The sequence below is a fragment of the Anopheles funestus genome, chromosome 3RL (assembly GCF_943734845.2).
Source record: "Anopheles funestus chromosome 3RL, idAnoFuneDA-416_04, whole genome shotgun sequence".
Classification (NCBI taxonomy): Eukaryota; Metazoa; Arthropoda; class Insecta; order Diptera; family Culicidae; genus Anopheles; species Anopheles funestus.
The window spans coordinates 15,663,773-15,679,760 of record NC_064599.1 but is presented as its reverse complement, the minus strand read 5'-3'; the positions used below and the strand labels follow the sequence as shown (position 1 = coordinate 15,679,760).

General features: G+C 42.3%; 1 protein-coding gene across 11 annotated transcripts; it reads right to left on the bottom strand.

The window, feature by feature from the left end:
• Nucleotides 1–902: 902 nt before the first annotated feature.
• LOC125768562 (transcription initiation factor TFIID subunit 4-like) lies at nt 903–15,633 on the bottom strand. Of its 11 annotated transcripts, none has more exons than XM_049436399.1 (11): nt 15,615–15,633; nt 12,738–14,325; nt 9,660–9,821; nt 8,581–8,835; nt 6,960–7,484; nt 6,756–6,869; nt 6,344–6,676; nt 2,625–3,701; nt 2,376–2,549; nt 2,175–2,300; nt 903–2,096 (listed from the first exon to the last, which is right to left on the bottom strand). In XM_049436399.1, exons 2-11 carry the CDS (start codon nt 13,872–13,874, stop codon nt 1,941–1,943), a joined length of 4,059 nt encoding a protein of 1,352 aa, XP_049292356.1. In that variant the 5' UTR covers nt 13,875–14,325; nt 15,615–15,633; the 3' UTR covers nt 903–1,940. The 11 variants fall into 11 exon arrangements, with proteins under 11 accessions (XP_049292356.1, XP_049292352.1, XP_049292350.1 ...); XM_049436395.1 differs by lacking the exon at nt 15,615–15,633 and adding an exon at nt 15,169–15,579; XM_049436393.1 differs by lacking the exon at nt 15,615–15,633 and adding an exon at nt 15,182–15,579.
• Nucleotides 15,634–15,988: the final 355 nt, after the last annotated feature.

The window sequence follows — 15,988 nt, the reverse complement described above, 5'->3', positions numbered from 1 at the left end:
CCCCTTAAGCTACCGTCCACTTTCTCCACATAGATATGCTCAACGCTGCGCCTAACTGCCTAATGTTTCGTGTGTGTTTGTTTTTTTTTATAGTGTGGTTGGTTGTTTTATTGGATCACACTCTCCAATTTTGCTTCTGTTCGTACCGTTAGCGCCTTGGCTGGATTAATAACAGTTACCTTTCATCCGAATTGATTAATGCGCCACAATTAAATTATATTTAACCGAACAGATGGTGCAACTATTCACATAAATAATAAATCTACTCCAACGATTGTTTTATGCACGTTTTTTTGCGTTTTGTAACTGCATTGCGAACAGGGCCGGATATAGATGGGGATATCGCGCCGATGCTTTTGTATCTATTTGTGTAAAACGCACTTCTCCCGGCCACCTTAATTAGAGGAAAAAATATATATATAACAGCGACTCCGGAGGGAAACATTTCATTCGAACTATTCGGTCGCCATAGAGACTGTGCAGTTCATCGTTCTCACTTTATTGAATCACCGATTCACTTACTAACCTTTCGCTCACTTAACCATACCTAGAGCATTTGCAACACACGGTTAACTCATGCGCTTTTCAGCTTAGTCAAACTTCTTTGTATGATCTTGGCAACTTTATCTATTTTATCTATGACGGTTCCTGTTTCCGTTGCGCACTACACAATGCGGGCATGTGGAACTGATCCCTTTTTGTGGCATCAGAAAAAAAAAGTTTCCTCTGAGCGCCACTCACTTTTGGCAGTAAAGCAAAACAGGTAAACCAAAAGCTCAAAGAAAACAAAATAATAGTAAATAAAAAAAAACACGAAACGTTTAACGAAATCTAGGTAAATGTACACAACATGCAAAATTCATCGCGTTACAATTGAACTAAAAAATATTTCAATTAATATGTTTTCGTTTTCTGATTTGTTAAATTTTTATTCCCTTTTCTATTACCGGTAGCGCCAGGAGACTTATTCATGTTTATTTACACACAATCGCACACGATCACGCACGCACACACAGACACACGCACTTTCTTATCACAAGCTGTGTTGCTCGATAGTGCCCCGCTACTGGACCATTCAGCACAATCATACACACGCGCATTCACACACACACAATGCCGCAGTTGTTTTTTTTACTTCGTTTTCATTCAAAACTTTTGACTGGGCTCGCTACTATCTACGGTTTCAAAACAGCATTTCCGACTATAGTTCTCATCCACTTTGCTGCATTATAGAATATATTCTTCTGTTACAAACCCCAATATTCTAGCTTATGCACAGTTTATCTATACAACGAAACCACCTCACATCCTATCTTTTTCTCTAGCATTTCACATGTCATTACCACTATCCACTTCAATCCCCTGGACAATATTCAACTTGCGTGTCATTCTAAAACTATTTCCTCTGCTTCTAAACACATTTCCTGACTGGCTTCGCGGGGGGAGTATGGTTTGTATGCTTGTTTCTATTGACGTTATTACTCTGTATGTAGCACTATTGTGCTGATTTCCATGGATTTCGACCGTCTAGATTAATTTTCTCTCGACCAAGGGCGAGTGTAGACTGATGACGCAAAAAAAGGTAAGGTTAGGAATCTATCGTTTATAACATAGAAAATCAGTTCACATCCTAACCCGCTCCTCTTAATCATGCGTAAATGGACACGCATACACATGCCGATCCTCGGTGTTGAAACGATTCACACCTGAATGTGCGTGCAACCAAATACATCACAAATGTTCCATCCACTATAGGAAAATTGTGGCACGTGTGCATCAAACGCCACGCACACTGACAGGGAACTAGCAGTAAGATACAACAATACACGGCAGCGCAAGATGCTAGCAATCGATTGCCCTTTATACGTAGAAACGGCGAACTGTCGTTTGGTCGCGATCGTCATTCTTCTAGCCTCCACCGGCGGCAGCAGCACAATCGATCACTTGAGGTAGGCTTTGTAAAGCATCTGACTTTTCCCGGTATCCCGCTCCTGCTCCAGATAGAACAGCATATCGCGCAGGTTGACTCGTTTGATACGCGGCCGCAATGGTGTGGGCGTTTTCCCACTCAACGTACCGATACCAGACACACCAGGCTGCGAAAATACGGGAAACAACCAACAACGTCAATGACTAATCAAAAGGGATCTTGAGAAGACTGTAAGATTTCATACCGTAGCAGATGCCGTTACACCTTCCTCGAGTTTGGGCTTCTTTCGCGGACCGATGGCTTGCAACGCGGTCATATTTGCATCCCTTTGCCGCAGTTCCTCCATTTCGGCGCGTTGCATTTCTTTCGCCTACAAAAGTTGGTACAAACGTTGGTGAATTAAATTTCGGACGCAAACCACCACGCCAAGGTCCTTTTCTCTTACCTTTGCCTTTAATTTTGCCTGTTCCGGATCTTCAGTTTTGGAGCGCGATTTTGCCGCCCGCATTAGCATTTCTCGCTCCTGCTCTTCGTGCCGCTTCTGTTCGGCTTTGTCTAGCTCTTCAAGAAATTTTATCTGTCCTCGCACATCCTTGGTGACTTCGTATCGCGGATCGAGCTGTACAATTATACATCACAACACAAGACGATTAAAAAATACGAAATGAAATGTAGTTAAAAACAATTTCCGCACCTTAATGATATCTATCCGATGTTCCGCAATGATGGCTAGCTTCTCGACGACGTTCTTTAACCGTTCCTGGCAGGCGTGCGATATCAACACGGCCACCTCATTGCTCGGCTCCTCGAGACCGTGGCGTGCGATAATGTTACGTATTCTCGATTGCAGTGCCGGCAGATGGAGAAACACTTCGTCCTTGCACGAACGTATCTGCGTCCCAACGAACTCGGTCGAACCGAGGATGCGTTGCGTTTCTTCCGCCAGATTAACACCGCCCATCGCGGCCACATCGTTTATGTCGTCGTCCCCGTACATGGACGCATGGTGGTGATAGAACTGCGACTGTGCCGACGCACCGGCCCGCTTGCTGGCCGCACTCTCCGGATCCGTGCCGCTGGCGGCCGACGATGAGCTAGCCTTCTTCTTGGACGCGCCCGAGAGGTTCTGCGATTTGGCGGTAACAGTTTTATTAGTCGATACGCTCGTAACGGTCGCACCGGCCACTATCCCGCTACTACTATTGCTACCGACACCGGTCGCAGCCGTGCCGAGCGAAGCGGCTCCCGTTGGCACCGGTACGGTGGACGAAGAGTTTACAACGACCGTCGCGGCGATGCCGCCGGGCACCGCCGTCGCTGCCGAAGATGCAACACCCGCACCCAGTCCGGCGCTTACCGCCGAGGAGGTGAGCGTGAGGGCGGGCATGGTCGGTACAAGACTAACGGCCAGCGAGCCCGCGGTACTGCCAATGACGCTTGCGTTCCCTGACACTGGCTGCATCGGAGGTGGCACTTGGTTCAAACTAACCACCACGTTCCCACCGCCGGTAATTGCTGTCACTTGCTTTACTTGCGTTGCAGTGGACCCGGAAGCGGCGGCAGCGGCCGCCGCAGCGACGGCCGCCACCGAAGCAACCGGCGTCTGTCCGCGGATCTGATTGACTTGCGTCTGGAGGATCTGTTTGCCGATCCCGCCCGTCGTTACCGTCGTGCCGCCGACGGACGTAACCGTGCGTGACACCGGTGTAGTGGTGCGTATCTGTAACGTCGCGCCAGTACGTGTAATCGAGGTGCCGGACGGTGCGCGGATCTACGTGAGCAAATTTAATCATACACACAGACACACACACACACACGGGCAGAGAAAGATGGAACAGTCAGTCGGACCGGTTGGTGGGTGTCCAAGACAAACGAGAACCACAACATTTGCACGGCAGCGCATGTTAAACGCGACCATCATCATTTTTGGCAGATAAGAAGAGAGAATATGAGGGAATAAAAACCGTTATTTCATCGTTCATCTACGAATCTTACTACAAATAGGCAAGAGAAAAGTGTTGTTCTTTTGTTTGTGGCGAGACACGCGTTTCGTTTTTTTTTCTCTCGAATGGACTAAATGCCTAAATTGTCTTTCATCGGTAAACTATAAATTTTTAACATTAAAAAAACTAGCATTTCAAACAAATACATTTTGTTCTATAATATGAACATCTTTGATCTTCCATGTTTTTTTTGTAATGAGAAAATATTGGAATAGAACATCGTATATAACATGTAGAGAATGTATTCTTGCATCTACCTTTAATCACACTTAAAGAAACATAAATAAAACAAAACACACATAGAACATTAATATCCATCAAAATATGGCCAGAAACATTAAAACGTTGTGTGGATTTGCGTAGTAAGTAATTTTTTCAATTATTAAGTAATTGTTTATGGTTTAAATTTCGATATTCTTTTTCTAACACAAACATTCATTCCAATCGAAACAGTTGTCTGCCTTTAACAAAATATGTCACCTTTCTGTCATGGACATGGTAATCAACCATGAACACGAATGGTTTAAATTATACCTATTTTGTTGAACATATTCCTTTCAGCGGCAGAGAGAAATTTAGTGTCGAAACTAAAAACGTATTCAAATGTTTAATAAAATAGACAAAATCAAAATACAGTTAACAAAACGATTCAGTTGCAAGCCATACTAGCTAATTATGAAAAAGGTGTCATGCATGCTGATAACAAGATAAAAGGGTAAGTTCAATAAGAAAAATCCCGCGCTAAGATAAAACAAAGGAACTAGTAAATAGGAATGGAATCTATTGAGGAAAGACGACATACAACAACGAGGTTGATAAAGGCTTGCGCAAGGACAGACGGATAAACAGAGCGATACAGAATCACTTTATCCCGGTAGAAGGAACATAAATCCAGCACCAATATGTTGAGAAAAGGAAGTATTTGATAAATAGCAATACACTAGAAATCTTTGCGGTCGGATTATTGATTATTGTAGCATGAAATACATATTTTATCTTTCCAACATTATGACGGACTTAAATATGGATAGACTAAATAGTTGTAAACTTAGATGGACAACCGTTTGATACTGTTTCAACGAAAGACACATGCCAAAAGCTGTAACGGTATGACCAGATCAATTTTTGGAAAGATAAAATAAACTCATTCTCTTCGGTTGAAACAAAAAGAAAAGCAGCGGGCTAAACGCGCTAAGTTGCATTTAATAAGGACAACAAATAAGTAAAATACATTCCAATCAGACGCAAAAAGGGTGGGGGTTAGAATAGCAGCAAGTAACAGCAATTATCGGAAGATAGGAACAACAACCATGTTTTTTTTATCTGTTTCATACTCTACTGTACTAAATGCGGAACATTAACAATGCTAATCATATTAAAAGCTAAAAAGATAGTTACTCCCCCATCACGCAAAGGATAGGGTAGAGGATGCTATGTTCGAAAAAATGTAAAACAGATCGGACAAGCCAAAGGTAAAAAAGACCAATTATTCGGCAAAAGGGCCAAAAACAGGTCTGTGCTTAGTCTATTATAGAAAACAAACAAAACTAAGAAGCATCAATTCACATTTACATCATAACCCTTTTTTTCTAACTTTGAATATTTGCAATAAAGAAAGCGCACATGATCTTCAATGAAGATTTTATGTTTGTTTGCTAATTTCCCGGTACCATCATGCATTGATACCCAGAGTTAAGATCTTCATTCAAGATTGTTTCGCTTCCGCCTAGTACGGTTAGGGGAATATATTTCGTTCGGTGGTAACTGCTCTTACTAACCTAACGATTAAAGGGCAGTTTCTGCGTGGCTTGTTTTGTGTGTCAAGTGGTACATACAGTAGCAGATATGATCATATATCGCTATCCGTTTGAAAATATGCACCCGAATGTTTACATGATATCGCCATTTGCTTTTGTGTAGACTAACAACCGTGCACATACTACATATATTAGTAAAAGAAAAGGAATATATAAAATACATACTCGATACTAGTGTTGGCGATAGGAGTTTTGTAATGTTGCGTTTGCAGGATCGTTTGAGAATGGTTGGGAAAAAGAATATAGCATAATCAATAGTAGAGGCATTATTACTACAACGAAATCAAAATGGAAGCGACATACGGGACAGGGAAGCGGTGCTAATTGATAGATTAGAAAACAAATCGAAAGTAGTAGCATTGTAAAAGAAAAAACGGAAGTTGTGCAACAAATTACCAAGAAAGTTTTGGGCGGGTTTACAAGGGAGTAAACAAAAGGTGGCATAATCAAGAGGTTGTATAAAAGTACAAGAAAAATAATCAAGGGCCATAGAGTAAATGGCATACGAGGATGTAAATAAAAAAAAGAAAATACTACTAAATTTCTCTAAGTACCTGCTGAGCGGAGGAAATGTACGTAGCACTCCCACTCACCGGTAGCAATGCAGGAGGTGTGGTTGAGATGGTTTGCGGCAGCTGTTGGCCGCCCGCCGTCTGCACGATCGTCGTATGACCGATCGTCGTTGCGTTTGGTCGTATTTGTTGGGCAGTAATGGAGCGTGGTCCTACAATAGTCGTTGTCGTCGAACCCGTTTGGTGTTGCTGTAGGGGCGTTTGTATTCGCACCGGGGCCGCCGGCCGGATGGTGGTTTGTCCGATACGTGGCACTGTCGTCATGCCGGATTGAGAGGTTAGCATACGGATTTGTGTCTGTCCGACCATACTGTTCTGCGACACGATCGTCGGTGCGACCGGACGTATTTGGGCCTAAAAGTGAACAACAGTGCGTTAACGGGTGTGCGCTTCATCGCCCGTTGTGATCCACTGATCGGTATGAAATACTTACAGGAATTTGGGATAAGGCGGTAGTACCAAAGGCTACAGCGGTCGAGGGTGGGTTGATACCTTCGATCGTTATTTCTTTAGTCACTAGCGATTGCCGTAGCAGTGGTAAACTTTTCTGTTGATTTTAAATTAAAAAAAAAACACGTATATGAAGCGATTTAGTAAGTCAACATGATTTGTTTCGCATCTCGGCGCATCTCATTACCTTCAGAAAGCCAATCAAACACGGTTGCGGACTAGCGTTCAGTAGGCGCTCGAGCCTTTCGCAAAACTCCGCCGGATCGACGTTCGCATCCACCAACTCCTGTATCAGCGTTCGCACATTCTGCTCCACCTTGGCCGGTTCCCGCTTCGAGAGTTCGATTAGGTTCGTCAAAAATTTGCTACACTTTTCTTTGGTATTATCTAAGGAGTTTCGCTGCTGCGCCGGTGTCGTACCCGGTGTGGTGGTAACAACAACCGTCTGCTGTTGCGACTGCTGTTGGCCTACGGAATGAGGTGTCGCGACGACCGTCGTCGTCTGCTGCTGGTGCTGCTGTGCCGCTAGCACCGTCGGTTGCCCTCCCACCTGCGACGGGGAGTGAGTGATCGTGATATTTTGCTGAGCGGCAAGGGCCGGTACCGGTGCTACCGATGCAACCGGCGTCGGTTGGGTGGAGATGTAGCTGGTCGGTGCTGTCGTTATCGACTGTGAGCTCACTATTATTGCACCTGACCCGGATGAATGTGTCTGCAAAACGGAGAAAACAATCGAACAAGTTAGATGGGCACCTTTAAAATTGGGATGCTACATTCAGGACACATAGCCGTTGCAATCGTGTTGCTTTGAAATTGAAACACTGAGCTAGCAATAGGCTGAATCTAGATGCAGTCAATGGGAGGGACGATTAGGGGAACAGAAAACGTACACTACCGGTTTACTGGACCCGTCATTCGGGCTGCCAGGGGGAAAACTTAGATCAACAAATCATAACATTCAGTTTTTACACTCAATCTGCGAAACACGATTTGCCAATAGAGATTGCATTGCGAAACGTAAGAAAAAGCACAGGGTTGTATGTAGTATAATCGCCATAAGTAAACCAAACAAACGAACGGAAAAAAGAGTGAAAGATAAAAAATAAATTACGTTCAGCACCAAATTTAATGAACAAAATTATTTGTAAAAAGCGATTTTTTTATGATTTGTACCCATTTGTAGCCACCGCAAACGGAATGGAATTTTCTTTTTCGGAACGTGTCCAAAAGCAAGAATAAAACTCATGCGAATATTTATATATCAAACAGAAAAGATTCAAAGCATGATCGATTTGAAGTTTTTTTTTACGAGGAGCGAGCTACCTCACTCCATATGGAGATTCAATTTAAATACCAATTTCATTGTCACTAGAGATCTTACCAATTTCTTCGTAGCTCACACCTTTTCGTTAGCTTCAGGATCTTCTTCCAACAACAAACATAAAAACACTTCTTGAAAAATTGTTTGAACATGCGCCTTATAGTATTATTAAGAAATCAAATACTGAAAGATCATTCTTGCTAAAACAGTCAACACAAGAAATGTATAAGAAAGAGAAACAATCATTATCATGAGCTTGAAACTTTTAGAACATGTTGCATTTGTATAGCCATGTTCCGGAACAATTAAACACTCCCTCAAAAATAATCATATTGAGGAGGATCATTAAAATAATAAAAGTTTCATACATACGGGAGAAACAAAAAAAAAAGTACACAATCAACCAAAACAAACTAGTTTTTTTTGTTGTTTTAAAACGTAGTTGTGTGAGATCAACAAGCAAATTCGGTTTGGATTTGGTAATTACATTTTGCTTCTGTTTCACCTGTTGCGCACTGGTGACAATGGTCTTTCGGAGGGCTAATGGAGGACCGGTAAACCTACTTACAGCTGGTACAGTTTGCAACCGTATCGTTGGGTTGGCGGACGATCCAGTAAGACTGGCGGGTGTTATTTGGGTGCCGGCTGGGGCCGGACCGATCCGGAGCAGCTGAAACTGGCCCTGCTCGTTTTTCAGCAGCAGCGTTGAACCTTGCTGTCCTTGAAGGGCACTTAATGTGATCTATTTTTCGCCATTTGTTGTGTGTGTTTTAATTCAAATTCCGATTGGTACGGATATAATCCAGATAATTCCATAATTCCATATTCAGTTTTCCATATTGTAGTAGGTCGATCGATGTTACCGCCGGGATGAGGATACATAGGAAATGAGAATAAGAAAAATTATTAGTATATATATATATATATTATGTTCTTTAACTCTAACACCCCCACACAGATGTGAAACGTCACGAAACAAATCAACAAAACAAAATACATTAAAATTATATGTCGTCGCAGAACGAATAAATATACTACTTACTTTAGTTATAATTTAAAAACAGTGCAAAACTCAAATAGAAGATATTTTTGTGTCATTAATTTATGTACAAGAAACAAACGAAAGCTTCCCAAATGAACGGAATGACATAAAATTAACATGATGGTATCTTTGATAATATTTTCTTTAGATTACTTTTTAAGATAATTTATTTCTAAATAAAGAAAAGAATTTATTCTTCACCCAAAATATTGCACCAATACAAAAACGAAGCAAAACGCACAATAAACAACATAAAAGACAACAAACATAAGAAAGCAGAGTGTACCAACAATACAAGCGACAAATGAGAAATAAAAAATATTCGAATTAATTGCGAAAATCATCACGTTTGTAACACATAACAATCAGATAAGCTTAATATGATAATATGCTCCTGCAAAAAAAAGCAAAGGTGCGGCGGCCCTAATAAAGCATTTATACGGCAACGTGTGATGAACTTATCGAAACTAAACTAAAAATAAAGATAATTGTTAAGAAGGGTGAATAAATTGTTTGATTCTTACAGCGCTTGCGTTTGGTGGTCTAGTACTAACTATTGGCTGACTACCAATAACAACTCTAGGTGATACAGCGGCAACAGTTTTCTGCTGTGCTTGTGTGGGTTGTGCGCCAGGCCTAACATTTACAATTTGTACACCGGGTAAACCGACTATGTTTGGTGTTGCCTACGGAATTGTGAAGTTTGATACGAAAGTTGTATTAGTATTTTGAGCATTAGTATTATTATATGTTTCAACCTCTAACTGAACGATCGCATTACACGATGGAAGACGAAGACGACTACTAGGTTCAGATATGATGATTGAAATTATGTTTTTTATACTGACTGCCGGAGTTGGACGGCTCGAGCGAATGTTAGGACAACTTTGGCTTGTAGGCAGCAGCACAAACGTCGCAATTTTTGGTTAAACTGATATGGTTAATTTGTAAGTTTGTTGTTTTACTACTCGTAAAGTTGTTCTTCGTGTCTGCCTTTTTATGGTTTATTAGAAATATGTTTACCATGTAACTGGATTGTGATTTCTCTACTTATATTTATTTATTTATTTATAATTAATTATTACGGCTTCGATTTCTCTACTTATAATGTTATAATTTTTTTAAAGCATTTTCCAGATTTAACTGATTCCTTAGTTGGACCAAAAGTCTTGCAAAACCACTAAAATCGTAGCTTTTGTCGATTCCACTTCAATGTGCAAATTGTTGTGGAACGATTTCAACTAAAACTTTTCTACGAAGAATGTTTCAAAAATACTAATATTTTGATCCTTTTTTTCACCCATGATTACAATTCGTTGCATCATACTCAGAGTTGTAAATCTCTCTGTTGAAAGTAAATTTGTTTAATCTAGTTATCTCTTTTCGTTTTTGCTTTATTGTCCTTTATTGATGGAATATCAATATTATCATACTTCAGCATCACTTTGTATATATTCTGTACACTTTTGATATTTTAGATTTGTTTTGTTTGTATACTTTTCTACTTTTGTGATTTGTTTACATACTTTTACTTTACTTGTTTATTTTACAAAAACAGCATATTTGAAGATACAATTTTATAGAGATCATTTATAAAGAAATGATGTAATGTTGCGGACAATAACAAAGGTTTTGGTTTTTATAAGGAAAGCCCTTCGTTTTAGGAAGAGAACGAAAAACCAGCTCCACAACATACGAACACGCAACCATTAGCCATCAAGAATGAAGGTCAATGACATTGCCATTGGCGAATCTTAACCGATCACCCGCTCCCGCCAGAGTATGCTGCGTCTACGCATGATGTGTGTAGAGAATAAAACAAAAATAAGCAAAAGGATTAATATATGTGCATATATCTCGGCAGGCGCTTGATTTGTCTATCAAACTCTGAAAGCCGCTACGTAGTATGACACATGTTCTTGAATCAGCTGGGATTCTACCACCCCAGTGGCCGATGGTAGGCATCACTGCCCACTACCAACACAACCATACCAATCAATCGTGGTGGTGCTGAGGAGCGAAAATACCGGCACTCCAAAATCCGGTCCGTCAAAGATCGTATTTGATAGGGCGGGATTTTTTTATGTGTGTTCTTCTTCATCTCACTTCAATATAGTAGCGCCTGTGACGTACGATGCTGTACTACTGTGGAGCAGTGGGCAGAAGCCCTGACCACACCATACGCTGAGAGCGCGTGGATTACGTCGGCGAACGGGAGAGCGCTCGAAATACGAACGCGCGCGCTCGAGCATAAAACGCACGCAAACGTCACGCGCGATATGTATAGTGGTGTGACGGGGCACACGGTCCTAGCTATGTGTGAGTGGTGCGTGAAAAACGCGGGATTTCCTTGCCGTCGATGACTTTTCAGTTTGATTATTTCACATCCACCGTCATCGTAAGGGACCGAAGAACAAACCGGAAAAGCAAATCCGCGCAAACACAGGATTCGACCGATACCAGATCGTTTTCAAACATAATTTAATATTTTCCAACCATTCCATACCTTTTTAAACGCACTGAAGCACTGATTAAACTTCCAATAACTGGTAACACATAATTCGAAACACTTGCTTCAAAGGGAATACACCGTACAGGTGTGTGGTTTCCAATTTCGCTGACTGGAGTGAAAGTTCGCGGCTTAAATCGCGTCAAAGCCTACTATAGCACGAACAGAAAATCAGAGCACGTCTGACCGTAGCAACCGTAGAATATGAAACCACCTAACAACCAGCAGTGCAGAAGAGTTGTTTTAGCTGGTGACCACAAAAAAGTCTAAAATTTGACGTTTAAAAATTTAGTACAAATTTAATTTATTAAAAAAAATATGCCACGTCAGAATTATGCTGCACATCATCGTTCGATATCCCATTTTATCAAAGGACAAAATTAAAGAAAAAAAGTATATTTGTGTACGGATTTCTTATCACCCATTCTTCCTTTTTGTTTGCTCTCGCATCGCTGAAACTCTTCTCATGGCGTGTTTGCTTCCTTTCTCCAGATAGTATCACGCACGCACACCCAAATAATGCTGTAGCTGGCACATATTATGTCCTCTTTAGATTGAACCCGAATGTGATCATTGTATGGTACGAAACCTGCCAATGTGGTAGTAGTGTGCCATTACCATTGTGGTAGTAATGTTTACATCCTTAACCTGTCACTTTTCCGACCAACCGGTCTGCTGCTGCCTGTGATTTGCTCTCATTGTTTTTCCTGGAACTGGAGCAAACCGATAGCTGACAGGCTGAAAGGCTCTCTCCTACACAGCTTCCACACCGTTTTCCACGTTGGATGTTCCAACGGGAAAATGCCGGTTTGAAGCGAAATAATTGATCAGCCTGATCAGAACACTAATGAGTCAACAAACAAACAAACAAACAAATATCCCACTAATGGGTCGTGGTATACATTTTATATATTAGAGGGTTAGACAAAATAGTAGAACAACGTTTATTTTAATGTGTGTATGTTAGTAGAGCAACAGTAGTACAAAATATTATTGCAACAGTGTTACGGGGAAAGACTTTCGACGCCGAAAACAACCGATTCATTGGTAAGAACGAAGCTAACTAAGAGCATGCCAGCGCGTTATAATCTACCTGATTGTTGATCGGTTTCGAAACCGTCACGATGCCGGGCGTGCCGGTATTCATGACCGTGCCACCACCGGACGAGTTCTTGATGATGATCGTCTGCGGTGCGGCACCCGGCTGCTGTTGGCCCGGCTGACCCGCGACCTGCTGCTGCTGGATTGTGGTGCCAGTGATAGTTTTGGTCCCGCCACCGGTCGCCACCACGTTCGTTTGTATCAGCTGCGGCTGCTGGGACATCGTAAGTGTCCCGTTCGGCAGCGAGGACGGGGTCAGCGTGACGCGGTTGTTATTCATGTTGAGGACCGCCGTCTGTGTACCGCCGGCTGCAGGATAAACCAATTTCACTGGTTCATTCTTTGGCATATTCGACGACGTTACGAGATGGTTATTGCTGAGAACGATGCTGTTGCCGCTGCTGTTGCCCGATGCTGCCGAGCTGTAGCTGTGCTGTGGTGGAACGTTGAACGGCGGAGGTGGATGGTGGCCGACGGTGCCACCGCTAACACTACGCGCAGGTACCACAATCTGCTGGCTGATGATGTTAACGGTTCCGCCGCCTCCGCCGTTAGTACCCCCCGTGGCAACCACCGTTGCTGGGATTGCGTTACGATGCTGCTGCTGATGATGCTGATGCTGGCCAACGCTGTTCGATAACGTACCACCGACAACGGCGTTACCGCCAACACCCTTGCCACCGATCACCGTCGTTATCGAGCTGTTCGCACTCGCGTTCACCACGAACGTCTTGCCAAGGTTGTTATTATTGGTCGTAATCGTATTGTTGTTAATGATAGCACTATGGTTCGCACTACTATTCGACACTATTTCACCATTCGTAATGAGGCCACCGTGTTTCTTTTGCTGCTGTGCGAGAGTCGACGACACTGCTTGTACTGGTGGTGAAGCACTGCTACTGCTGCTGCCCGTACCCCCATTAGACACAACGCCTGCCTCAATGCGTGCACCAGCAGTATGATTTTTAACACCACCGACCGTCAGTAACGGACCAGCTCCACTTTCAACTTGTTGCACCTGGTTCGTGTTCGCGTCCAACTGATTTTCTAACGTACCGACTATCGCATTCACCGCGGATTCGTCGACGTCTGATTTAAGCGCTTCTTCCAAAAAGTTGGCAGACGCCATTTTCTTCTGTCGCGAACCCACTGCCCATTTTTAGTCGAACGCAACCACAACTTCGTTAAAAGATAGATGATGTTGACGTTTTCGTCAAAAGGTGGTACGGTTGTGACACTTGCTTCGTTCAGTGCGCGGTTTTTGCAGTTGCGTTCGTTCAATTTCTTCTCGCTCGTTTATCAACAAAAAACACCACGATGCTGTGATGGAATAATATTCTTCCGGCGTACCGGTGAGAAGGATGGATTGTGCACACTGTCGGACTGTTGTAGTAGATTATTATTCACACCACAGAACACTTCACGTGCGACAAAAGCATACAACATACAATGCTTTCGGTTGGCTATCAATGCATACATTTTTTTTCGCCCGTACAACACTTCAACACCAGCACTTGCAATGATTGCAGGGTTCGCAGCTCAATGTAATTTAAATTTTAACATCCACTTTACATGAAATCCTATGATTGGAATATAGATTGTAAGATTTATTAGGAAGATCTTTTTGCTGACATATGCTTTTTTTAGAATCTAATATAATACATGTATATTTTTCATCCCGTTGGGCGGTTTTTAACAATTTTGAAAATATTTAACCCTTCGGACTGTTTTACAACACTCCGATATTTTTTTTTCGCGTTACCCCTGCTTATTTGACGTTTGTTTCGTTAAATAATGGACGTTTCTCAATGCCGTCGAAGAACCCGCGCTACTTCGGCAGTATCCTCCTGTTTGCCTGATACTGATGCAAGCCAACGCAAACGCGCTTCTACTGCGAAATCAATCGATTCTTCCTTCGTATGACGATCGCTGAACAACCCCCGTTGAATGACGATGACGACGCAATGATGTTTGAGAAGCAAGCCATATACTACACAATAATGCGCTCCATGCGACAATGACGATATAGTGAAATTATTCTTCCCCCTCCACAAAACCCAATTAATAGCGTCACTCTCTCGCTCGTACGACCCCACAAGGATGCTTGCTGCAGTATGCACTTCTTTGTATGATGTTGCAAGTTTGCACAACCTATTTTTGCGGTTTGATTTTTGAAACACTATTCATCTCGTGAATAAAATTGCACATCACACCGTACGCCGTACGTTTTCTCCAGGCGCGAGCAAAGCTTTTTACACATTTTTGCATGGCAACCACCCTGAGTGGTGGAAACCGATGCGAACCGGTTGCTGAGGAAAAATGCTTCGCACATAGGGACATCGGAAGTTCGATGACACCGACCGATGGAACTTGCTTCCTGACGGAAACAGGAAATAACATTATTCACTATTGAATCAACGCACATAAAACTGAGACCTGCGCTTATGAAACAATCACTTCCGAAACCTCACGTACAGTAAACACTTCACGTAAAAAAAAAACACCATATGAAAATGCAAGCCATCGTATCGGATGCACCGTACAGCGACGCCGGACGTTTCGTGACGATGGGAAGCCACTCTGGACGTTGCCAACGTAGAAGGGCGAAGCCTTCACTAGCCTTTTTATCGAATTGAACACATTTTAGCGTATCATTTTCAACGATGTAAGACAGATTTTTGCACGTACGCACCCATCGTCACCTTCGTCACCACGCACAAAAAAATCGCTCCGTCTTTATCGCCGCCACGCCAGAAAAATCACATCCCGGAACTCCCGCAATCAACCGAGCTTAGACGATGGTGTATACAAATGTTCCATAAACAAACTGGCAAAGTTATGCAAAGCACACAAAAGGAAAAGCCATCACCAGGATTTACTCCATTTGTTTCGTCGCTCTTTATTTTATGTATGAAGATGAATATACCTTGAACAAAATTCTTTTCGGAGTTAGAGTGTTTCAATCAGAATCGTAAATTATGTACGCAAAAAGCATATTTACATAGACCGCAGTCTACACTGTATCAGACGATACGGGGCGTTTTGACGTTTCGCTCGTTGACGGCAAGATTGTGATGTAGGCGGTGTTGTTTAATTTTCTCAAAAGGTTAACATAAAACTATCATAAATTACTTTTCTAGGGATGCGCCAGCAAATCATTTAATTTTAATACTTGAAATAATATGTGCTCCACCTAGAGTATAATCATTTACAGTGAAAATCAAAGGAAATAAATGACAAACA